This window comes from Saccostrea cucullata, unplaced genomic scaffold, assembly GCF_032062105.1.
Source record: "Saccostrea cucullata isolate Sc308-1 unplaced genomic scaffold, CSIRO_AGI_Scuc_v1 ctg564, whole genome shotgun sequence".
Taxonomy (NCBI): Eukaryota; Metazoa; Mollusca; class Bivalvia; order Ostreida; family Ostreidae; genus Saccostrea; species Saccostrea cuccullata.
The window spans coordinates 65061-92245 of record NW_026928294.1 but is presented as its reverse complement, the minus strand read 5'-3'; the positions used below and the strand labels follow the sequence as shown (position 1 = coordinate 92245).

Sequence of the window (27185 nt, the reverse complement as noted above, 5' to 3'; positions counted from 1 at the left end):
TTCAAATTGAATCAACAATATTTTTTATATAAAACTTAACAAGTACCAGGTACATGTATTTCAATGGTCTAAGGCAATTGAGCATAAATGAAGTTGCATTACATTGTAAACAGCACTAGTTATGTATGGCACCTACCATTTCCATGTTTAGAAACTTTTACAACACAAATAATTCCATCATGAAATAAGTAGTCTGCAGGGTTTCAATATCCTTTATATTGCAAAAAACACAAGTACTCCACATATCACACTTAGAACTTGACAAACTCCAAACCAATCAGAAAACTTTGTGTCATAAACTGAAAGAAGATCTATCATCAAATACACAAGGAAAAGGAGTAAAACACTAAATACAAGTAGGTCAGGAGGCAGGGCAGGATCCTGCAAATGTTGTTGTCAAAGAAAGCTGTGGGTAACGAGAGCATTCCTGGTATAACACAACACTCATCCCTGGTTCATCCCCGCTACACTCGGGCTCGACCCTCGACTCATCAGCTCGAGCTGTCTTATCTTTTTTACAGGGGAAGATGTTACTGGGGCCCTTTTGAAATGCCAGAGTAGATAACATCAGTGATGCAGAACGTGGCTGTGTTTTTCTGGGAAGCTGTGAGGGCCCTATCTATGTATATTCTCCACTTGATCAGCACCAGTTAGTATACAGCTCTCCCATCAGGGGGTTCCCCCTCAACAGGCAGGGAAGATTCTGATGAATGGGTTATCTCCAAAAATAACTTTTTTATGAATATTAAGTACTACAGAAACACCTCAATAGATATTTAATGAAAAAGATGAAAAATTCAAACAGGATGCAGATTATGTAGCATTTTAGATACAGTTATGAACCAATAGATATTAAATAAACTTGTTGAAGTAGTTTTCATTAAATGCATTGTAACATACTGCATGGTTGTTTTGATATCACTGCATCATCAAAGTGCAGAAATTACCCAGGAGTACTGCCATTAATAATTCATCAATTAGTTTTGTAGAGGAATTATGATTGTTTCATTCACAAAAATTGGCTTTAATGGAACGATATTTCACTATGAATTACAGAGTTGGATATTTTATCCTTTGATTCAGAAGCAGAGTAAGGGAAATGAATGGGTGTCCATTTCACCCAATGCAGATTCCACTTAAACAGTCATTACAAATTCCAAATGAGCAGAAAAAATGGACATTTCCAGAGATAATTTCTCTGACAAAGGGCTATTGCTTCACCCAAAACAAACCCATAAACCCGATCAATGGAATTCAATACTACAGAAATCCCAAACTTGTACAGTCCTCTAAAATAACACTTTACACCAAAGTCAAGTCGAGCTTTTAAAATAAATGTGATTGACCTAAGGTCAATGGTCCCCAATCGATGATTGGTTTCAAATAGCCGACCACTGAAGTGAGAGAAGTACTTGATATAGAGTATTTAGCCGATATTATTGATAGAACAATGGTCAAAAGGGGACAGTGCCCTGTTAGATGTAGTTAGTTCATAGAGAGGGGGATTACTCCTGAGATATGTGATATTATAATGGAATTCATTTCGTTTCCTTTGAAGTTTACTTGTATGTCACACTGTTAAATGGTGTGGTAATCATTATATCTATTGTAGGATACACAAAGAAAACAATCATAGTAATCATATGTATTAACCAGTCCACTTATAACCGATTCTTTTGATGTACAACAAGGCGAACAAGCAGCACTTTTTTAATCATACTTGCCGAGTGAAAGCCTGATTCCCGAAGAGAAATGTTTTATTACTTATCTTCTAGAGAAATTGTCTGTCAAAATCCATCAAAGAACTATATGCGGTATATTGCATATGTTTGCCCCCACAAAAGTCAAATTTTGAAAACTTCCTGAAATGTGCTGAATTCAATAAATTGTACGAGAGAAAATATTATAGTTCCAGAGCAGTGTATTCACAATTTCTGTTTTTATGACGTCACAAACTAGTCCGATTTTATATCCTTTTTCAGAAAGAGGACAAAATGGACAAAATTTCAACAATTTAAGCTTTAAAATTTATAGAGCGCATGTGTGTTCAGGAACAATATTGACATATTTCATTGATATTATCATTCTACACATTATATCAAAATATTTATCCTGAACACACATTCGTGACTTTTAAAAATATCGACGAAATATGTACATTTTTCTGCAAAATTCATAAAAAACTGAAATTTACGTCATATTTGTGACGTCATTACGTACATATGACGTCATTACTTATGAAATTATTCAGTGCTTTGAAGTCAGCATATACTCCCCTGTTTAAGGACTTAATTAAATATTACTCCATCAAAGTTTGATTTTGGGGGGCAAATGTTGGTTAATACCGCATATAGTTCTTTGTTAGTTCTCCTCTAAAACAATTGCTAAAATAAAGTTCCAATTCATCACCTTTAGTTCTAAGACGTGTTATGAGGTTAGCTTTCCATGAAATTCAGAATGCCTTCATAAAGACAACCTCATGTAACTAGAAGCTTTTCAAGACCCCTTAGACTCAAGTAGAAAACTGTTTGGGAAACACTAATAGAGATGAATTGTCATCAATTATTCATAAAGTCTGTAACCAGATAAAGCATCTCTAAACATTCCAGAACTTTATAGCATGCAGCAGGGCGGCCATTTTGTCCTTTCAGACAGATGGTCATAAGAAGCAGCCTAATTAAAGCTGTAGAATACTAACTAGCATCAAATTATCAGGGCAGGAGACAGACTTAATCAATCAGCTGGAATCTGAAGTGGTGTAAGACTCGAACTGACCTGAAAGATAAAATAAATCACCCAATACCTATTCACTGGGGAAATATCCCATTTCCTCTACCTTAAGGTCAATTCATCACATTTACAGTATTCTGATCTATCCATCAATACCACAGTAATCAACAACTTTATAGAGCCTTATTATATGGTTCTGAATCTAACTGACCTTAGAGGACAGAAATGCAGATAGACAAGTGTTCTAAGATGCTACTGTTACTCATCAATGCCAGGCATGCATGTAGGCAAAGGAGATCTACCTCAAATGGTATACATCAAATGATGGGAAGAAAGAAAGATTCATAATTCCATTGAATAAAATGATAGACAAACAACACTTATCCATCAATGTTAGTGAATTACTCAGAATTTTGATATACCTCATCAATTGTACTTGTTATATTAAGACAAGCATTAATCACCCTCTATAATGTGTTGGCATTCTGTACAAATCGTCCCCAGATGGACCAGATAACTTCTGCAGCCACTCAGACTGGGAGAGAAGGAGATAATGTACCCAGTCCAGGGGGTCACATCACACAGCATTAACTCAACAGATAAAGGCAATCATTGAAATCCCATACACCAGGGCAGGGGATTAAGTTTAAGGGAAATAATCCATACATGAAGAGGGTATGTAAGTTTGTTGGATAAGAGTTACTTCAATGTCGGACTGACATGAAATGTTCAAAGACTCGGCTAGCTTCAACATTTACAGGCAGGGGACGTTAACAGGTGCTCCTTAGATGTCAGCAATCCTCGTTTACAGGTTGTGATAAAAATAAATGAATTGCTACAGTAAAGAATTTGTTTGTTTCAATCTCCAGTTCCTCTCAGTGAGAGATTTTACCTACGATTTGGCAAGGATATTTATACAGGTTCATTTATAGATCATTTGCCAGATCTCAGACACCAAACTGGTCATCTCAGTTTAAAGATCAAGCACCTTGCTGATTGAGATGAAAGGCTGGGGGAATCCAACAGGAAGCCGTTTTTTTTTTTTGGTGAGGGTGAGATTAGGACAGCTGTAGGGGAAGACGGGAGTGATATAACTTGTGTTTACATAAGAGTTCAAACTTCTGGAGCAGGGCCAGATCAGCTAAAATTACCCAACATGTGTAAAAAGATGATATAGACTGACAGAGATCTATACACAGGTGAGGAGAACCTGTCAGAAGGTACAGGGCATCTGTCTACTGAGGTGTTCTATATACCTATGTACCGTTATATATCAGAACTGTGGTCAAGATCGTAGGTGCTACATAGCTCTTAGCCGCTAAGATCCTGAAAGACATGCTAGCCTTGAATTGTAAATTTTTCATTTCAGAACATGCCATTATAAAGACAACTTTACAGAAAAATTAATTCACATATTGCTTTAAAAACAACCTAGATATCTAACTCAGCAGCAAGACTGGATGCTAGGATCTTGGATGCAGCCCAGAATTGAGCGATGGAAAGAAACCTTTGAATAAAACAAGCCCAGGGTGAAGCTTAACATTTCTCTCCTCAGATTAATCAGAGTGTAACCTTCTGTTCTTCTACATTAACATGATTAATACATTGGTAGAACTCTTCATTTTCTGGAGGAGCATATGCATGCCATGAAGAAAAGGTGTTAAAGAGTTTACCAGACCAATTACCAAATTAATTTTTCTGAGATCATTCCATCTGGTACGGTATATAATATCACAGTCAGGAACTGTTTTATCACAGACATAATCAGGTTCAATGACTTAATACAACTTCCAAAAATACAATTATTAATGGATTTTGGAAATGTCAAAATATAAAAATATAAAAAAAAAAATAAAGGCCATGTTACTTATCTTTGTGAAGGTCTTAAAAACATGAACAAGAAATAAAATGTAGTAGCTAAAAACAGCTGATTTTCCAACCCCTTTACTTCTCATCTACAGCCAAATTTATCAAATTTTGGCACTTTAGCCAGATAAATGTAATGAATCCCTGATATATTGTTTAAAACGTCAGTGAAGCAGCATCATTATTTTACCCATCTTATTATCTGCTTAGGCTAAGTCTAGATAATATCTGTTTATAAAACACTCAGCATGAAACTAATTGGCTGACATCATTATCAGCTGCTAAGTTAATTCTAATGTTGGGATAATTAAGTGTTACATTTCCCCCCTCCCCCTGAAACCAATGATGAGGCCAGCTGTTTTGACCAAGGTCAACAGTATGAATTTCCTCTTCGCAATATGAGCCAGTCCTGAAAGCTGGGGTCTCTCTAAGGATTCCTGTATCTAATGGTGGCACTAATGACAGTACAGTTGTCACTTCATTATGCTTGTTTCCTTACATAAAATATTCTTCATTTGATGACACATTCTCCTTAACCAGTTTCTCTAAACTTTAATGTTTATAAGCATTTAAGGGGATGTACCTATGTCTGAGAATTTAATAGGTTTGTGTTGGTTTTAAAGTCCCTAGCACTTAATAAAACTTAAAAGGTTTAAAGTATTGTGCATAGACATGTAAGGATGCTACAAGACATAATTAGAGATACTGAGTAATTTTATGCAACTTGTACATACACAGACAGGATAAAAACAGGAAATTGCTTAGATAAAAATACCTAACCACAAGTCCTGGTTCAGAGTGAGAGATAATCACTTATAAAAAAAATCTTAATCAAACACAGGGATTAATTAATCATAGTTAGGAAAGAAACCAAAGATCAGAAAAATACATAACACACATTGATTTTTTGTAAAGTGTAAAATTCTAGACATTCCATGATTAGATGATGTTTTAAATTGAGTGAAGAGAAGGTACATACTGACAGAATCTGTACCAAATACATGACATACAGAATAGAATTATACACAAGAATGAAATTTTATTTAGTTGTCCAGTTTTTATGTCAAAATAAAGTTCCTGCAAATAAAACTTACCTCTGATGAAGTGTTGTACAGTCTGTAGGTCTGAGGTGGTGAAAACGTAAAGGCACTACCTCCGTCCCAATCTGAAACCAAGGACAGAGAAATTATCATAACAATATCATATTTACATACACAGACATTTATAGATAATATTCTCGCGCCTAAATGATACACACCCACAACTTAACAAGAAAATCCTTTTGCATGTCAACAAAAAATTAAAAAAAGATCATGCCCCATCATTATTAGATGATTAAACTGTCAAAACTCAGCAACATTCTTTGACTTCATAAAAATCACTCTTCCATAAAAAGATAGAGTTTCACTTCTCTTGAATTTGATCTTTATGCAAATCCTGATGCATTAAGCTGCCACGGTTAGGTTAAATAATCACATGTATTAATAGAGCTTACTCTCAGCATACTCCTGACAATATAAATCAAAAACAGGTCACTAATTTACATGTGCTAAAACAATACCTGCCAGAAAACCACAGCACACAGACACCTGTAACTTTTACCTGATTCAGGTGGGAAGGTTTCACTTTCAATGAGCAATTAATCAACACAAGTATCCAGCAACAGAGAAACGCAGATCTCCAGAAAGGTGTGATGTAAGAAAATTAATGCTTTCCTTCCACATCACACAAAAACAGCCGGCCTCCCAAACCTCCTGTAAACTTCAGAACAGACCTGATTGTCTGGAGTAATTATAGACTATTTCCCACTTCTCTAACACTGAGCAAGAAACTAATTAGCAGAGAGTTGTCAGAATCCAAACTTAGACACACTCTCTCATCTGTCTTATACTGGCATTGGGTAAAAATGTGCATTGTAAACAGAAATTATCAATATATCTAAATTATCGTTAGGAATATACCTTAAAATTGCAAGCCCTACATTTCCCTTCATTTCAATTACATAATGGCACTATCATGTTAGTGTATAATGATAGTGTACACATTCATTTCACTTAGGAACTATAAGATACAGCTTATATAATGTATCAAGGGACTTTTCCTCCTAAAGTCTACCAGTAATATTGGTTAGCATTAACCAATCAATTGGGGCAATATTTAGTTTGGTAGCCAAACTCTGCCTGAAATGATGAATTGAGAACAATATTAAAACTGAAGTGATCATGAAACTGATCTAGATTCATGCTGATACTGGACCATAAAAATTTTACTTTTACATTCATCAATTCCCTTGGTAACACTAAATTCCACTTTTTTCCCAACGAAATTTGGATTGTTTAAGCAGAAATCGTGTTACGGACAACAGTTCTGATATTCCACAGATGAATAATTCTAAAGGCATACATTCAGCTTGCTATTCTCTTGGTATGAAATTTCAATTTATATGAGGCTCTCATTTATTATTTCATAGACTGGTACACAAAAGCAGGAAATGACCTTGAAATATTTTGAATTTTTTAATAATCTTGTATAAAACAAGAACTTTATCTGACATTAATCTTTGATAAGCTACAAAGAGAATTCTGATATCCGAACTTTTTTCGATGGTTATCCAGGATTATACATGTAACAACAGTCATGTGACCTACCACCTGTCCACCTGTTCTTTTGTTTATTCCCTCCCCCTCTTTGACCACATCAGTACCTGAGATGATTATACATGTATTGCCTTCCCTAATAGCTTTACCCCCATCTCCTGACAGACTCCACACCTAGAGTCAGGAGATGGACCCCCATCCCGTGCAGGTAATGACAGCCAGGTAGGTAACCTTAGTGGGCCATGAAAACCACATAATACGGGGGTCTGATTTCAATACACCTCCAAAAGTACTTACAGTCAGGGTGATCATTGAAATCAGTAAAGGGGGAGAAAAGCTTAGAAATATTATATCCCGCTTAGCTATAAACCACATCAAACACGACCTTTACGATTTTTATGACAGCATTTAATTTCCCTCTCATATAACAATAGAGAAAGAAGGAAAGAGAGTGTTATATTAACTTTGTTGCAGCAATCCCAATGTTTTTTGTCTCCTATATTTAACATATGCTGGTTAGCGAGTACACTGGTGTTTTCCTATTTACTACATCTGTGTACAGACTTCAGATGTAACCTGTTAATTAACCCTTGTCTGGTTTCTCAGTGACTCTGGGTGTGGGACTATTTCAAAAAGATTACTACATTGCATGCTATCCAATTCAACAACAGATAGAACTTGACAGGATGTTTCTTAATCCAAAAGATTATCATTTAAGCCAATGAAATTGAGTATTTTGACCCTTAAAACATAGATGAAACACCTGGTTTGATCAAGTTTAACAAGGGATAACTCCAAACAAATGTTATTGACATCGTGTGACAATCATTTAAACCCCCTTTTTTATAGTAAGAATGTCTTTGTCTCTATTAGCAGCAAATACAAAAATAGTGGTTAAACATCAAGTTGCCAAAGAGAAGCAAAAAATTTTTAAAAACCTACTTTCAATATTTTCTTTGAGTTAAGATAATATACCTGTCTCTTAGAATTCAACTTTCTATAACAAGATAATTCTTTTCTAATTTTTAAACACACCTTCTTCTATGAAATTATTGATTGATTGTGTACTACACATGTCTTTTAAGAAAAATATAATATGGAAATGAAAGGGAAAAAACCGCCTAATTTTATATGAGTATTAGCACTTTTACTTCACTTTACATTGTATATAATGTCACCAATTACAGTTGTATTTTATTTTAACATTCCGTGATGCACATCAATGGCTGTCAAACTCAGCAGTAAATTTAAAATTTAAATTCTCATGAAAATATTCCATCTCACTGGAAACCCAACAGAAATTCAGAAATAAATTACTCCTATTGGACAGGGAGACAGTATTCATAAAAAAGATATTTATGAAGCAAAGTCTTTTTGGTCCAGTTTAAATCCTGCTGAGAAATGTAATGAGAATTGATGAATTCATAGATTAGGGTCCATCCCAAATGATGTATCATGACCACTCAGCAGAAAATTAAAATTCAATGTGATGCTTCAGCAAAAATAAATAAGTACAAAACTGATTTCTACAGTTTCTACATATATTTATCTATACATCTAGAGGCTAAAAAAATTCCACATAAAACTATGACCCCAGTAACTGCTAAACTACTTCCTACATGTGACATGATCAACTACCAGTTTTCTCACAATTTAAAACAATAATTCCTTGACATAATGGTCTTCATCAAAGAGACTGGAAATTAAACACTTCAATAAATAGAAATCCACCCACCAGATCTTTTACTTTTTTGGTTCCTATTGCCAAGGGATATCATGACAACACCAAACCAATTGCCATCAACATCATATAAAAAATAATGAAATAGGGCTTTTCATAGATATCTTCCTTGCATTTTTATACTGAGTGAGAAAATGTGAATATATAATTGCAATTAGTCACTGAGTTGTGATGGCTTCAATCCAATGAAAATAACAAACAACATTCTCGGACCCAGAAAACAAAGACCAAATATTAATGTGAAGGAAGATGTATATGACATAAAGATCCGAAGGGAAAAAATGGACCTCAATCTGTTTAAAACCTTGGTAAAAATTTCCTAGTGTTACCCATTAAGTGAAAAGAATTAAGAGAATACCAATGAAAACACACAACAAACATAAAATAAATGTACCTGTATTAAATAAAATTTTAAAACAAATGTAAAAGGAGGAAATAATTCCTAAAATGATAAAATATGCATACAATTTCTTATTCTCATTGACCAGAAAATACTTTTGCTGACATTCATGATAAAATTCTGTGATCCCCCTCTCAAAACACATTTTATCAATACCACAATTTCATGATCCGCTCCTTACCTTTTTTATAGGGTGAGTTGGGTGAGAACATGGCTGGGGGTGGAGGAAATGAGTGGTCCATGCCGAGGCTGGTCTGTGATTGGTGGTGCCCGGGGCTGTGGAGGTACCCCGAGGGTGGGAGGGTCGCGGAGTTAAAGGGGCTCCCTAGGCCGGTCTGAAGGTATCCTGGGCTCCGATTCAGTAAGTCGGGGACGCTGGGCATATGAACCCTTTTTCCTTCGATAATGTGGCTGGGGTAATGTGCTAGAGTGAAAAAGGAAAGCAATCAGTTTATTCATTTTGAAATATTATGGGTCAGACATGTTAACATGAAAGGAAACATTGTCAAAAGATGACATTTTGTGAAACAAGAGACCATTTTGCAGTGAATGAAAGCTGTCTGCATTCTTGACTTGTTTGTCACAAAGTTGTTCTTCGTACAGATACTCCTTTAATGCTAGTGGAGCCAATCATTAAAAGTGCATTTATTACCCTACTGTACTCTAATGCATTATTGTAAGAATGCCAACAAATCACCCTATCAGACATATCATTGTTTATACCCACTCATTACCAAACTTTTGTCTTGTAACTTACACCATAGTGTCGGCAAATCAGTTAAAATGGCACCAAGCATAACCCCAATTCTTTGAGCTAATAATTGTCAATAATATCATTCCATCTACTTTTACAAGTGACTGCAATGGCATTTGCCAAGGCTTTGTGTAATGAAAGTTCTAAAGCAGATAGATGAAAACCTCTATAATTAATCTGATGACCTTGACCATAATCAAAACATCTATTATTATGTTTGTTTGTAGTTAAGTTTTCAATACATAAAATATTTTTAAGAAAATCTATTTTACCTTTCATATCTTATCACTTATCTAGATATAATAGAATTCCCGTGCAAGTTAAAAAAAAAGTATTAGTGACCTTTCAATGTTTTTTTCATGTTATTTGTAAAAACTGAATGTCTCTACTTTTACCCTAGTTGTTGAAGTATCTACAGAATATTCCACAGAAAAAAAATTAACAAAGAGCTACCGGAGTTGTCCAATAAGACTACAGCATCTGGAGGGAAGTATCCAGGTTTGGCCATCCGCCCATCACTGATCACCACCCCCTTCCAGGCATCGTCTCTCTGTTCTAGCACCTGTAAAGACAAGGAAGAAGTCAGTATCACAATCAGCAATCTGTATCACCGGAATTTATAAGTACTTCATTAATTTTGTTCTAGCTTCTATCAATATTATACCACAATCCACTCTACCATTCACAAAATGACGGAGAATGTTTTATTACTTCCTCACAATTTCATCCTGTATTAGATCACACACAGAACTTCAAAGTCTCCTGACTGATAACAGTCCATTTAATTTTTATTCCACTGTTCAGTAATAATTCCTCAGTGAGTATAAGGAGCAGGGTACCATGTGTCATGCGATACGAAGCCTGACTGGTCCGCTCCAATACTCTACATAACAGAGAGACTGCTAGCCAGGGATCCAACTCTCTCCAGGGAAATGTTATGGAGATTACCACAAATTAAATTTTCTGGAACATTAAATCTATTATGACCATGATAACCTAGATAGCTAGGAATCTGTAGCAGTCCCATTAGCAGAAATTCCAGGACACTTAATTCCTCAAGTCTTATGCTGGAGTCAGAATGGTATCACAACACGAATGTGGGTGTTCTGGTGCAAAGTCATCAATGTAACAGTGCATGACAACTCACCTCAGGTGTGCAGAAATATAGGATCTACTTTACATATTATATTACTGCAGGTGAAAAGTAAGGAAGATCCAGTTCGCAGAACTCACTAATTAATCAAATTATATAAACTTATCAAATCTTTAGTAAAATGACTTCAGACTCCCCAGAATGAAAAGTATGAAAAGCATCATATAAAACATTATTTCCAATGATTCTATACATGGCCTTACCTCCATATTGCTTTCAAAAAACTAAAAGCAGAGCGACATATCTAGATATTTTGTAGTAATCTGCCTAATGGTCGAGTGTGATTGGTATCTGTTGGTGTTAGATGTAAAGTGTATGTCAGATAAATAAGGGAGTCAGAAGATGAGAGGAAGGGGAGATAATCAGGTTATACCATCAGTGTTACATCATGGTGGCAGCTCTAGGTGTTATACTTCTCTGTAGATCTAACACGGCCGCTCACGGAAATGTGGGGTTTGTAAAAGGAAAGTAATCACTTCTGACTGATCTGCCTCTAGCAACATTGTTAAAAACAAAGCGAAAACCCACACTTGGTGAGCAAAAGTGAAATAAAATTCATTAGAGAAATTTGAACAGCAGGTAAGATTGACACAACAACAAATTATAACAGAAGCACCTACACTTTCAATGCTAAAACAAACATTTGTTCAATAATCTTGTATCCATAATTCAGGTTGACACATTATGAAAACACCAAAGCAGAAAGTGAATTACGTAACTGTGTGTAACTGGTCTACAATCTTAAGCATCTTGTGAGTATAATTCAGTTAGCAGCTTAAAGGAGCAAACAGATGGAGGGAGCAGTCATTATTGTCCAACGACAGCCCCATCTGTGAGGCAACCATACATAGCCATAACTGAATTATAGAAAACCAATACCTGCAACATGTGGAGAACTGACTGATTTAATAAACCCAAGCAATGAATGGACATTTCCACTGACTCAGTGAGAAAGTAACTTGATTTGAGACAGTAATAAAGTTATTACTCTCAGATACAAGAGGCCCATGGGCCTTATAGGTCACCTGAGCATTATGCAACAACTTTCCAGTGATTGAATTTGATTCATGTTTTAATCCAGATGCTATGGCATTCACAATTTTGAAATAGGCACCATTGATCATCATAACAATACACTTAGCAGTTGCTTAGTTTGTTTACTTAATACCCATAGGCAGGGTAGGGGAACAAAAAATGCATTTCAAGTAATCAGCAATATTCAGCATGATCAGTAATGCCCCAATCACACATGAACCCCTGACCCTTAGGCCTAGATCCACACATTGCACAATTTTTGAAAGGCACCCTTGCTTTTCAAAAATATTTGATAAATACCAAGGAGCAGATTTCAAACAATTCATCCAGTTTCAATATATAAGTACAGCCCCCCCCCCTCCTTTATGGTACCCCTGACCCTGGGGCCTTGAAATTCACAATTCTGGAAGATTAGGACCCTTACTCATCATAACTACATAGGTAGTTCATCTGCTTAATACCAAGGAGCAGAGAAGAAAACTTTCAAAGATTAAGTGTATTTTCATTGTATAATCAATAAAGCCCCACCCTATCACTAGAATCCCTGATCCTGGGGCCATAAAATTCACAATTTTGGAAGAGGCACTCTTGCTCATCATAACTATGCACTTATTTTGTTTATTTAATACCCAGAAGCAGAGAAGAAGATTTTCAAAGAATTCATGTATTTTCACTATATAATCTAAAGAGCCCCCCCCCCTACACCAGAACCCCTGACCCTGGGGCCATCGAATTCACAATTTTGGTAGAACCACTCTTGCTCATCATAACAAAGCACTTAGTTAGTTAATTCAATACCCAGGAGCAGAGAAGAATATTTTCAAAGAATTCATGTAATTTCACTATGTAATCTATAGAGCTCCCCCCCCCTTACACCAGCACCCCTGACCCTGGGGCCATAAAATTCACAATTTTGGTAGAGACACTCTTGCTCATCATAACTATGCACTTAGTTAGTTTATTTAATACCCAGGAGCAGAGAAGAAGATTTTCAAAGAATTCATGAAATTTCACTATATAATCTATAGAGCCCCGCCCTAACACCAGAACCCCTGACCCTGGGGCCATAAAATTCACAATTTTGGTAGAGGCACTCTTGCTCATCATAACTATGCACTTAGTTAGTTTATTTAATACCCAGGAGCAGAGAAGAAGATTTTCATAGAATTTATGTATTTTCACTATATAATCTATAGAGACCCACCCTAACACCAGAACCCCTGACCCCGGGGCCATGAATTTCACAATTTTGGTAGAGGACTCAATGCTGATTACAATCATGCAAACAGTTTGACTGCTTGATGTCCAGGAGTAAAGAAGAAGATTTTTAAAGATTGCACTAATTTTAGTGGTTTTTGCCCCACCCCCAGGCCCCAGGGGGGCAGGGCCCATGAAATTCACAATTTTTGTTCCCCTTCACCCATAGATGCTATATGCCAAATTTGGTTGAAATTGGTTCAGTGGTTTCAGAGAAGAAGCTGAAAATGTTCAAATGTTAACGCACGACGCACGACGAACGACGAACGACGACGGACGAAAAGTGATAGCAATAGGTCACCTGAGTTTACTCAGGTGACCTAAAAACTTTAAATTGAATTGTATTGATTTAAAAATACGTTTTTATACAGAATTGCTTTTGGAACTGGATTTTTAGATGTTTTTGCAGCAGCATTTCAAGCCATACAAATTATTGCCCTATTTCTTCAATATCAACACAGAAGAAAGCAACATCTCAGACTGTCTAACTCCCTAATTCCAGAGATTCTATTTGTATGACTTTGTTGAAAAACAAATGAAATTAATTTCACCTCTCTTGACTTGCCACACTTTGGCCAAGCCTAACGACTTGCCCCTAACACAAACCATCTCAGATCATTCCCCCTCCACTAGAAATCCACGATTCCTGCTGTATAACAAGACCGAATCTGGTGTTACACAAAAGTCTGACACATAAATCACAATTCATTCAAGTACCCTCTCTCACCCAGTGTCTAAACAAACATTTGCTGAAGCAATGACCCCAATTCTGGGCTCAAGTATCAGATCGGAGTGTGTTTCTTATTCTTACTAACCCCCCTTCACTTTACAAAGCTCACCATACAAAGCTTTGGAATGCCTCATCTTAGAACCACCCAGACTTTGAAGTTCAGGATTTTTGTATCTGTTCAATAATTACATCTCTGTCACATCTCTAGACTTCAATGAAATTTAAATCTTTGATATCTTATTAATTGTGTCACCCCTTTATACAGTGTATATTTAATGAGGGTAAACAAGTCTTAATAGTTGGGTTTGAGGAGTATTCTGCCAATGACCACATTTTTGATGCTTGACTTTTCTCCTCAGCTGTTTTGATATCACCAGAAAAGTTCAAGCAGAATAAAGTACAGTCTACCAATTTACAGATACTGGACTTTTAAACCAACTTTTAAAAAAAGCTTAATTCAATCTGAAAATTATTCTTCAGGTTTATTTTAAAAACAAAATACATGTACAAAATTTCTTAACAATTGCAAGGAGGGCAAAACCATCTTACATTAAAGAGTTATTATTCAGTAAATAAACTTTTGATTAGGACCATTACAACTCTTTTTTTCCCCCAAAGTAATCACTTCAACATACTTCAATGATAATTCTAAAGTCTACATTACCACAGACCTAAAGTTTGACTCGGGCTTACTAAAAAATCTGTTATCAATTGAAGAAAAAAATCTAGAATTAGTCATCACACTGAAATTTCACTTTCAGGTGCTAATAAATCCTCCCAAATTCAAAAAAAAAATTTTGTCAAAAGTCACAAAGCCACTGTATGATTGAGTATAAATCGTTATACACTTTATGTTAACTGTGAGACAGAGAACTGGAATACGAGGACTTCAGTATGGGACTCTATCAATGCGACAGACTCGACATCATACATAAGTAAACACACAACCTGTAAACATGAGCACTAGGCTAGTTGTGATCTCTATAGACCAAGATTAATGACTAATGGAAAATGTTTTTTAACACCCTCTATAGATTCAAAAAAGTTAAATCCATCAGAATCTAAACATCATATACATTATTCTCTTCAGATACGTTTTCTGCCTTTCACTTTCTTTAAAGAGAAAATGCATTATGTCATTATCCTTCAATTCAGGAGATAAACAAGAAAAATTCTTTTTTTTTCGGCAAAAATTGTCTTACCTTGATGATATCCCCTTCTTTAAATGCCAGGGTACTCGGGTCATAAATATTACAATAGTTTTTGATGGCTCTCGCCTGCACAGCGAAACTGGCCTCTGTAAAAAAGAAATGTCACTGTTATAGAAATATAGAATAATGAAACTGTATCCACTATGTCTCTAGCAAAGAATATTCATAGACTGAAAATTATATGCTGGTGGCATTTTAGGAAAAAACGTGATCAATTTTACAGTTGAAGACAAGACATCAGAAGTCATTATTCATGTAAAATACAAACCAAAGTCTCCGAAAGTCACAGACACCTTCCCTTGTATAACAGAGAAGACATATATATTATCCTATTTTTATTACACGGTGTCAGTTTTTAACTCTGACACACAGAGTCAAGTTCATATGAAGTGAAACCACAATTTTTTTCATCCTTGTATGATAAACCAATAGCACGAAAAAGGAATGAGAAAAAAAGGTAAAATACAGTAAATAAAAGGAACGTACCGGTATATGTATATATACAGAGTGTACGATATACAACTTTATCAGGTGCGTACATTACAAGGTCACCATTGCTCTATATCACAGAGAGAAAGTAAGACCTACCTGGGGAGATTTCAAACACTTGATAATTGAAAACAAAGTATCCTATGTAAAAATCCTATGGCTGGTATTAAACTCCCCCCAAGTTTTTATCTATGAGGACACCAAGGAACAACACACCATTCTAGAGATGACCGCGATTATCAAATCAATTTTAAAAGTAAACTGTCACTTTGGATCTGATTAATCGTGGACCTGGGATGCAAATATTAACCGATTCCTGATAGAGTTCTATATTACCTGAACATGCATGGTGTTAAAATCTTACTAGTTCAAAGGATGACCTCTGGATTTTTCCTGGGCAGAGTTTTACATAATTTTCACATTTAAAATCACTTCAATTACCTGCTTGAATTCCTAGCCTACCATTACACTATCTAACCCATCTTAAATAGGTAAATAAAATATCTAACATGCCTTTCTAATCAGAAAAACTCGAGAGCTTGATACGTAAGAACACAATGAAAATCACAGGTATTGAACAACCAACAGCTCTTCAGAGCCATGGTGAATTTGAAGATCCTCAATACACTACAATCACAGGTATGTCTGCTCAATGGGAGCCATGCAGGTATACCAAAGACAAGAGAGCAAAAATTTACTTCTTCTTCAAGAAGTCAACTTTAAAATTCCTCAACACTTAGAATCTCCAGTACAGACACATAATCCAGGTATAATCCGATTAAGATGAACTCTTTCTTGTTTGAAGGTAAAATAAGTGATAATTACCCCTTGATGTCAGATGAGGTGATACAGTCACAACAAACTAAGAAACTGACCCCCTGTACCACAGGTAAACGTAACAAGACACCTGTCTGGCCTATCTCTTCTATTAACCTTTGTTGACCACCGTACACCTCGCCAGACAGCTAAGGTCAACAAGAATTAATTTCTCTCTGCTATGTATAAACAGATCTATTGCTGAAATGTTTAAACGAGGTTCCTCAGCCTGAGTTTTTTCCCTCCCTGTCATGTATAAAAATAATCCCAAGCTATTTTATGATGGATTTTCTGTATCAATTTCAAATTTGTACTTTCAGAAGATAATTCAGCTTTCTTTTTGTCCGAATTTCAATTACAGAAACTTTTTTTTAGTGTATCAAATCAAGAGTTTTGACATCTGATTATAAAAACAGTAACTAAATGCTAAATCTCACAGAAGAACAGCAATGACAGGCACATATCTGTGACAGGTCTCCCCTTAATAGTAGTGTAACATCCAATGGCTCTTTACATTACTGTCTTGGAGACCTTTCCCATTTCATCAGCTGGGGTAGGGTCTACATTTCAAACCATGTGACAGACAATACCCACCCAAATTATCAGAACTTTACTACTAAGCCTATTTTTCTTCAAAATGTAAATTGTACTCTGACACAAAAAACTTTTTTTAGTTAAAATTTGCATTGATATTCCTATAAAACATGCCAATGACCTGGCCGGGTCAGAGATTCTGTGATATTGCCGTGCCTTGACCCTTACCTTCCTGGGGCTCCGTTCTGTCCCCCTCCCCTGTGATATTGCCGTGCCATGACCCCTTACCTTCCTGGGGTTCTGTTCTGTCCCCCTCCCCTTTCTTCCCTCCATCACCACTACATAGAGGCACACACAGCATCCTCTCCTATAGCCTGACCATCCTCCCTATAGCTCCTCTGAGTCTTCCTGTCTCTGAATCGTCTTAGTTCTACATCACAATACCAGGCTGACAATGTCATGCATTATGCATGTTTTACCATTGTCAGAAAACCAAGCTAAGCTCCCTGTACAACTTACTTCATGCCAAGAACACAGACACTAAACAGGACTCTTTATATCAAGCTTTTTTGTTTACATTTGTTTTTTTTTTCCTTCCCTGACCTCTTTTAAAATGGCTGTATTTGAGCCTGTTTTTTGGGGGATCACTATTAAATTGAGGGAGAGCTACAGCCATAATAACAGGGCACACAGGTTATAGGTTTTATAATCAGATGTCAGGGGACCCTCTTTTGAGTGCCTGAATAATAGTGCATAAATCTTCCTCCCCCTTCTTCCTGGGCTGACAGTAAAAATGATGGGAACTGTTAGTGATTGGGACTTCCACTATGAGGTGCTCTATGGCTGTCTATAATCTACTCCAAGTGATAAAACTGTCAAATAACTTATGCAGGGTGTTTTGTTCCTCATATATTCAGAATACTTTTGTATTTTAAAGGTGTCTTGAACTTAATAAATGTTTGACACAAAAAAGTCATGTTCCTTATGTAAAACTTGAGCCCTTGAATCTATTATCCTGCAAGGACCGGAAAAGCAATGACAGAAGCTTGATCCTCTCCCCTTACATCTAAATTAACCTTTTTCTGTAGGGTGTATGAACTCTAACAATCTTGGCAGAGGCTTGAGCCAGTGGTAACATAAACAATGTAAAAAACAAGAGCATTCTGCAAATGTTCAGGTATAAAACTTCAAAAACTGATGATTTTACGGCTATTTACTTCACGAGTTTGTCCATAAAAACAATATTGATGGTGTTATTGATTCTTCGGCTGATTTTGGTGTTTTCTTATTTCTCCTCATTCCTTATGCTCATCCTTAAACTATTTACACCGTGTTCAACATTTAATAATCTGGAACTTCTTCTTTAAAAACCATAATTTTTGCTGTTTTTGATAAAAAGACATGTAAACGAATGCTAATTTTGATACTGCTTCCCTTGTACGTAAAAGATAGGTCATTCTGACACCTACCTGAACATACATTGATTTTTTTTGGCTTTGATAAGAAATTCTGAATTTCCTGTGTTTTATCTAAAAACATAGATATCAGAATCATATAGATGAACAAGCCTATAGGGCTCGGAAATGTCAGAGAGAACTAGCGTGCCTGGAAATCGTTCAGCATCTTACACGCTTCAGAGAATTCCTCTATACGTAACAGGTGGTGGTAATAGTACAGCACAAATGGAAAGCATAACAGTGAAATATGGCTATCCGTTGACTACAATGAAGAAATTAACACGGCAAATAACTATACTTCCCCCTCCTTATACATATGGAAGTCATTCAATATGATTACTAACTGCCGGCAGTTACTACACTCTATCACTTCATATTAATGAAAATGGATTACAGGCTAAATAATATATCACAGATTTATTTTGAGAGAAAGATAATTTACTTTGTCTACCTATAAATCAAAACAGAGTGATTATTTTTACAGATTTCTCTAATCTTTTTCTGCCTGGCACAAGCTTGGAATACTTCTGTCAGGTGAATCAATGGACCTTGCCTGTAATTTGTACAATGTCACACTATGCAATGAGTGCAACAGGTAAAATATGGCTTTATAGAGACTTTTACCTGTCAAATCACACTAATTAATTATCAATCAAATAAAAAGTATTTATAAATAAATTATAACCTAAATGTCATTTTCTTTTCATGAAAGGAAACTTGTCTCCAAAACTGTTGACTTCAATTCAATATTTTCAGGCAAATAAAAGAAAGGAAAGGGAATATGGCTACATGGATATGAATTTTTACAAATTAAAGTCATAGTCCATTCTCTGTGTTGCCATAAATTGTGACTTGTTTTTAAATCCATGTCCCATCTCTTCCCTATGGTCAGTTTAAAGATTAAATACATGACATGTACATAATTCTGTTCTTTAAAATACATAATGCATCCCCACCCTACCCTACTGATCATAATTTAAATTTTGAAATCTTACCCCATGATCCTTTGGGCACATATGTTTCAGCTTTTTTGGCCCAGTGGTTCCTGAAATGCTTTCACAAAATTTTTCATATATTTCTATGTAAAACTTTGATTCTATTTGGCTTAATAACAAATTTTCATAAGTGGCTTCACTTTTTATAGTTTAATGACAAAGATTTTTCCTATATATTTCTATATAAAACTTTGATTCCCCATTGTGGCCCCGATTATTTGAACAATTTTCTACATTATACCAGGATGCTTCCATAAGTTTCAGTAGTGGTTCTTGCAATATATATTTCTATGTAAAACTATACCCCATTGTGGCCCCGCCCTTCCCCCGGGGGTCATATTTTTGCCACTACCCCAGCTTCCTAGCTATGAGTGCGACAGGTAAAATATTTCTATATATTTCTATAAAAAAACTTTTACCTGTCAAAACAATCACATTAATTAATTATCAATCAAATAAAAAGTATTTATAAATAAATTATAACCTAAATGTCATTTTCTTTTCAGTGAAAGGATTTTCAAAGATTTTTCCTATATATTTCCAAAACTGTTGATTTGAACAATTTAGAATCTACACTACCCCAGGATGCTTCCACTTTAATTCAATATTTTCAGGCAATATATTTCTATATAAAACTTTGAAAGGGAATATGGCTACATGGATATGAATTTTTACAAATTAAAGTCGTAGTCCATTCTCTGTGTTGCCATAAATTGTGACTTGTACCTCTTTAAATCCATAATCCCACCCCAACTCTCTTCCCTAAACACACATGGTCAGTATGAAAGATAAAAAAAAATTGTAGAAAGGATATCAAACAAACTGCCAACTTTAAATAAAGAAATTTGTTCTAAGATACAAACAACCCTTGCTGCTCAAGTACTGGGAGTGATTTTAATGCTGGTTAAGGAAAAACAAAGAGATCTGTACACTGTTAGTTTGTGGCAAACTTTTTTGTCTTGTTTGACTTTTTTCAAGAGCCAGAGGAATTTATTTGTACAAGAGTAAAGGGATGATTCATCTTGACCTGGAACAAATTCAGGTTATTTTGGGAAAGTTGGACGACCTTACAATTAATAACTGCGAAATTAACATTCTAATCAAGATTGCGTGAATAGGTATTTTCTCCCCAAATTTAAAAAAGATGCAATTCATCACTGCCTTTAACTATGCATTTGCCACAAACCTTTATGAAAATTTAAAAGCATGTTGATTAAAAAATAACTTAATACTGGCTTACTTTTTATATTCTGGTTAAATTTCTCTCCTTGTGTATGAATTGCTTCACAAATAAAACCCTGAGGAGCTGTCAACAGCATGTTTCAAAATATCTCCAACTGCAATGTGATACGACAAGGTTGATGCAGAGGAGAAGGGAACTGAATAAGTGAACCAGTTTAACCCGAGGCAATCTGATATTAAGTTTCTGACCCTCCATGCTTAACCTTGATAAGGGTGATATCTTTTAATGAGAATAAAAGTACTGAAACTCTTTTCAAATAGTGACATGGTCTCCTTTCTAACCAAAATATTTGTGGTTGAACGGTCTCCGATTTGATGTCCCTGTGAACATGGGTGTGTTCTTGTCATGAATTTGACAGAAAATGTCTTGGTTTTAAAATCTCTGGTGATAAGAATCTTGCAGTGAAATTATTTTAATGACAGTTTTGTTGAAAAAAATATCTATGTACTTAACATCTATAAATGACAATTTGTATAATGTGTGGGAGACATTAGAGATATTCAAACCATCCCAGCCAATTAAAAATCAACCAGAAAACGTAAATTGAGCTTTTAAAACACGGGTCCTGATTTATAAAGGTACAGACCTTCTGTCTTCTCCTCAGGAATTCTTTTTAAAATTACATTTTGCTTTTTAAAACATCTGATTTCCTTATAAAATAAAACACTAGCTGTGTCGTCAATCTTTCTCAATGTCTAGCAAGAAAGTGTCAATGTAACAGTTAAGTTAACCAGTTTCATAACAACTATTATGAAACTTTAATTTTTAAAATGTTACAAAGTGAACACAAATAAGCCATATATACAGGTGACTCTCGATGGCTCGAACTCCGATCTCTCGAAGTTCTCTAATCTCTCGAAGTGAACCTCCGGTCCCGTTTTTTTTCCTCTATATAATTAAGCAAATTTACTCCTGATCTCTCGAACCTCTATCTCTCGAAGTTCTCTATCTCTCGAACCAAAATCTGGGTCCCGTTACACATATTTCATTGAATTTTACTCTCTATCTCTCGAAGTTTTGATTGCGCGCGTTTATACACGCCAATCAAGCGTAAAATTGATGCAGTCTGGACTTATCTGGAAACAATGAAAGCCATGGGCTGGCATGGAGGTGTTAATTGGGTGTTTACATAGATGACACTACACGTGTGGGTTGTCCGTGTTTTTATATAATTAGTTGGTTATTAATTACAACAACTTATTTCGAATTGAAACTGAGACGATAATTTTTAAAATTTAATTTATAGATGTTCGTTTCAGTAAGTCCGATAGACTATGAACTTTTATTATGATTAAATAGAGTCTAAATAATTCCAGCATGGCAAATATTGCACAAGAAAATTCCTTTCTCAAGGACTGAATACCGATTAAGAAAAATCTGTTGAACATTGGTGAAGGTCCCGATCAAGCCGCGGAATAGTCAAACAGATAATTGCTATTCGGGTTTCACGTAATCATGAAATAACAATAAATAAATACTAAAACATTAGAAATTAGTTTTATTTATTCGAAATGCAATCATTGTTGTTGATATCACGTAAATTTCCTGTCTAATACGATTGAAAGCGTGCAATGACTTTATTTACATATACTTCCGGTATCTATAAAAGTAGAACTTCGGTGTGAACACATCTCTCGAATAAGCGGTCCCTTGATATATATGTTGTTAATCCATTTTTGAAAACTTCCATAGACATATATGGACCTTTGTTTTTTGTTCTTGTAGAAATTCCTTTATAACCAGGACACGGGCAATGACAATGGATCCACTCTGCCTTTGACCTTAGAAAATGACAAAGACATTGAACTCTAATGAAATCAAATCTCAGGTGTGCTACAAGGATTTATAGGTAAATGATTGAGAACCTAATTCATAACTAGGTCTTTGACAAGCATTGACCTCATTTATAAACTTACAGGATTTGTTTTGTAGGTCACACAGAACAAGGTTAGATCCCTTTGAACCCTTTACATACAATGTAAGTATCTCTCTGATTAACATCAGACAAGAGGGATCCAAATTGTTACTAGATTTATCATCCTTAGATCAATAGTATATCCTTATATTCAGATTCCATACACAAACAATGATCTTGATAATAACTCATTGAAGATGAAAACCCAAGTCAAAATACACATGCAGCAGCTCTTTGAAAGGGATCTTTCAAAACAAGCAAGTCGACCCAAACAGATATGGCCGAATTGTTTGTAAACTCACAAGCATTTAGTTGGCAGTTTGTACTGTATGTTAATTGAATAATTCAGGTTATACTGTAAATTGATATATCTGTATACTTTACTCTTTATAATAGTTTTGTGGATCTTGAGATAGAGTAAAAGCTGTAATTGCTTTATATATTAATTATATATACGGTACCTTTCAGTATCTGCTTTAGATCTTTGGCGGCTCTCGAGGTAGTGTAGGAGTTGACGATGTCTAATGCTGTCTGGTCGTAAGAATTCGCCTTGTTGACATCTATACCACACTACAATTAAGATCAAAGGATTAATTACTTCATCAAACAAATACAGTAAAACACGCGCTTATAACAAAGTGCCAAGGACGGAAAATTTAGCTTACTTATAAGCATAGTTTGTTATATCCGTTACGGTTAGATGTTCAATATATTTTTAAAGTCAAGAAGAATGAAAATCACTTCGCTATATATAAGTGTCAATTTGTTATTCGCTATATGTGTGTTTAACTGTAAACTGAAAAGCATAAGGACTTGATTATCATTTACATTTATCAAAACTTTCTTAAAGTAAAGTTGGATAATTTGATTGAGAAATTTCATCATCTATTGCTGGATGAATCTTAGTACATGTATCTCTGATTGGATAAAGAATAGGCTAGTATCTGCATGTTAAAACTCTACATCAAGTTTTGAAGAGTAAGAAAGGAACCTAATAATTCATAAGCAACATTTATATGCTTCTTATATATATGCCATCCTATTATGATTCACATGTTTTGAAGGAAAAAGAAAAATAACAATTTCGTTAGTTATAATTTCAATTCAGGTAAAGGGTGGAGTGAGAATCTTATTAAATATAATCTTACAGACATAAACATTTAAATACATTACATAACAAGTAGGTGGCATTATCTGTGCTATAAAGGATGAGGTAAATTTACCTATCAAATCTGTTTTCCTCCCATTTTAAATGAAAATCATGATGCAACATGGATCATAAAGTATCATTATAATCAGTTCACAACTTCTAGGGAGAATGCTAACCCAAACAATTACACATTCACATCACGAACACACCGATTCAGAAGTAATAAATGTTCCCTGGTGTCACAACATTTAATAACACATAATATATGGCACATAAATTTGCTTTTTTTTTCTCCTTGATGAAGAAAAAAATGGATATAAAAGAAAAAAAAATGTAAAAAAAAAAATTATTAAGCAAGAAATTATGATACAACAATAAATTCCACAAAAATGCTGATTAGTCATACCTTTGCCTGGGAAAATGAAAATAAGAGAAAAATATTGCTAAAAATATTTCATTCAATTCTCAATGTACTTAATTTTGATATTAATATATTAATTTTTTTTTTCAAAATAATACCTTGTACATGTCTTATGGTTTCCAGTTTATACAGAGTGTTAGGTCAAACACCAACTACAGATTCTTATCACAAAAACACTGAAAGACAATTCCACTCGGGCAAATTCCATCCAAATTATCCAAAGCTAATTAGAAAGAGATGAAAGTTCACAAATTCTTTAAGAATTTCTCTTGATAACCGACTTTTTTTCACCCAAATTTCAAACTTACATTCTCTAGAGCATGGGCATTCCCAATGGTCAGGCCTTGCACATTCCCTTCACTTTTACACCGTTTAATTCGGGGGCGAGGTGATTTGGGATAATTCATTGTAATGCATCCAAGAATACAAATGGCTATTCACTGGTCAATAAAAAAAGGTAGCCCTATCTACCACACAGAGAATGTATCAATGCTGGTGAAACTGGGCACATTATCATCAGAGCATCAGGAGGTACTAAGAGAAGTATGGCAGAGATTTTGGCCATGTGCCCCAGAAACTGGTACCTTGTCATAGTACCAAAGGGAATCCCCTGACATCTCCTCATCACTGTCACAAACCATCGGAAGACCCCTACCTGTATGTCCAAAAATAAGTTCCAAGGTCTAGTAGTGGGTCCTACATTGTAACACAATGACCCACTACTGCAGATTTACAGAACTATAGAATTGCAGCAGCAAATTTTATATTTTTTTTGTTCAATTGCATTGATTAGTTTTCTGCCTTAATTTTTAAATACCTAAATATGCTTATATTTTATGCCTTTTGTACACTCAGACAAAAGACATGTCTGAGCTAATAATGCCAAATATAAACCCTTTTTAATGACCCTATCTCTTACATATGAAGCATGCAGTGAAATTAAAAAATATATGAAGATTTTTAAAAAATGAAAGCATTTGTTAAGTTTGAAATATACCTGTTTGAGGATAATCCAATTTCAATTTTTCCCCCAAAACAAAAATTGCTTTTAAAGTTAAGCTCAGTGTGATGGTATCAAATAAATAAAGTATGTTTAGGATGGTGAGGCTGTTATTGTAGGTAGATTTATCACCTCTCATACTAAGGTACAGTTAACAATCAACCCATCTCCTGGGTCCATGCCACATAACCTGCCTTACGATTGGACAAAAATCAATAGCTATCAAAGCAATCAATAATTATTCCCCCCATAAAACACAGCACCTGCTTATCTTCGACATCAGGAAATAAATGTAAAGAGAAGTTCCCAGATATTTCACCAATCTTACAGAGACTGAAGCTGTACAGAGTTTGTATGGGAGATAAGTTATAGCTTACAGAACAGAGAGAAGCAAAGAGCGATCCAAATTTATGTATTATTTCACATCTACTACAGTAAAACATCTAGCGATACATTCTACCTTAGGTGGACAAGATTGGTACACAGAGAAACAATATCAATCTTGATAAAGAAAATATATAATATAATGATGATACAGGCAGGGAAAAAACTTCTACTGATACATAGGAACATGTTAATTAAGCAGTACACAGATTAACAGAGCATGTTCCGAAACCACAATAGATGGAGACTTTGGAGAGGGTAACATACAACGGCTTGATTATTAAAGAATATTTTCCAAAAGGAAAAAGATATGGAGGATTGCTGACAATTAATAGTTTTCTCTCTGACAATGGGAAAGAATTTGCAAAATATAATAGTGTCAACTAAAGACAGTGATTATATTGCATATTCCACGAAACACAGATACTTTATTACTGACAACTTTAGACTGACTTTATATTGACAACTTAAAGGGTTTTTATCATCTTATCAAAAAAATTGTAAATTGCACATAATTATCCTTTTAATACATGCTATAATTGTTTTTCGGTTTAATTAATCTAAAATAAGGAGACTGATATTTTTTTTGGACAAGACTGATATTATACATGTATTGAGAAAACATATATTATATTGAAAACTGGAGACTGATACATGTATTACATGACCAACTGAGACAAATATCAAGCATTCACTAAAAACAGATAAAAATGCACCTATAAGTTAAACAACATCTTCACTGACACTATGGTTATGCAAGCCAACAATTTATCAACACCCATGGTCAACCAAAACACCTTACAATCTCAAATAAAGATACCGTATATATTCGCCTATAACAAGAGATTGGTATTTTTCTGAAGGCTAAAAGATAGTATCTTATTTGCATTTCCGACGATTATGGAAGAAAATATCTGGATATATATGATGATTTATGCATTCTCAGATTATATATGTAAAGTACAAGTATTTACATATGTTAATAAATGTATTTGTATTTTAAGTGAGCATTGCCTTTTTGTTTAATAATTTAAGATTAAAAATCAGTGTCATTTAAAAAAATATTAATTGAAATCAGGTTAAAACAAAATGAATTTAATTGAAATTGTCACCCGATTTGGGCAAAGAATTGTACCGACTTATAAGCCAAAACACCAAAATAACAATACAACCGAAATAAAGATATATACGAATTCAAAAGGAGTTAAGAAAGGTATATTGTGACCTTGAGAATGTCCTTCGAGCTTTGGAGATCTTGTGTTTTTGTGGGAGGGTGTGGTTATGTATTGAACATCTTATCTGGGTTT

General features: G+C 34.8%; 1 protein-coding gene across 5 annotated transcripts in view; it reads right to left on the bottom strand.

The window, feature by feature from the left end:
- LOC134277088 (caskin-2-like) overlaps nt 1-27185 on the bottom strand; it is a 60310-nt gene that overhangs the window by 14967 nt on the left and 18158 nt on the right. For 2 of the 5 annotated variants that reach the window (XM_062759361.1, XM_062759362.1), the window contains exons 8-12: nt 23385-23493; nt 15466-15560; nt 10542-10650; nt 9516-9758; nt 5691-5761 (exon numbers count right to left, since the gene is read on the bottom strand). In XM_062759361.1, coding sequence (XP_062615345.1) covers nt 5691-5761; nt 9516-9758; nt 10542-10650; nt 15466-15560; nt 23385-23493 — 627 coding nt within the window. Of the gene's footprint in view, nt 1-5690; nt 5762-9515; nt 9759-10541; nt 10651-15465; nt 15561-17541; nt 17850-23384; nt 23494-24802; nt 24928-27185 lie in introns of those variants that run through there. The other 3 variants (XM_062759363.1, XM_062759364.1, XM_062759365.1) reach the window with 3 other exon arrangements.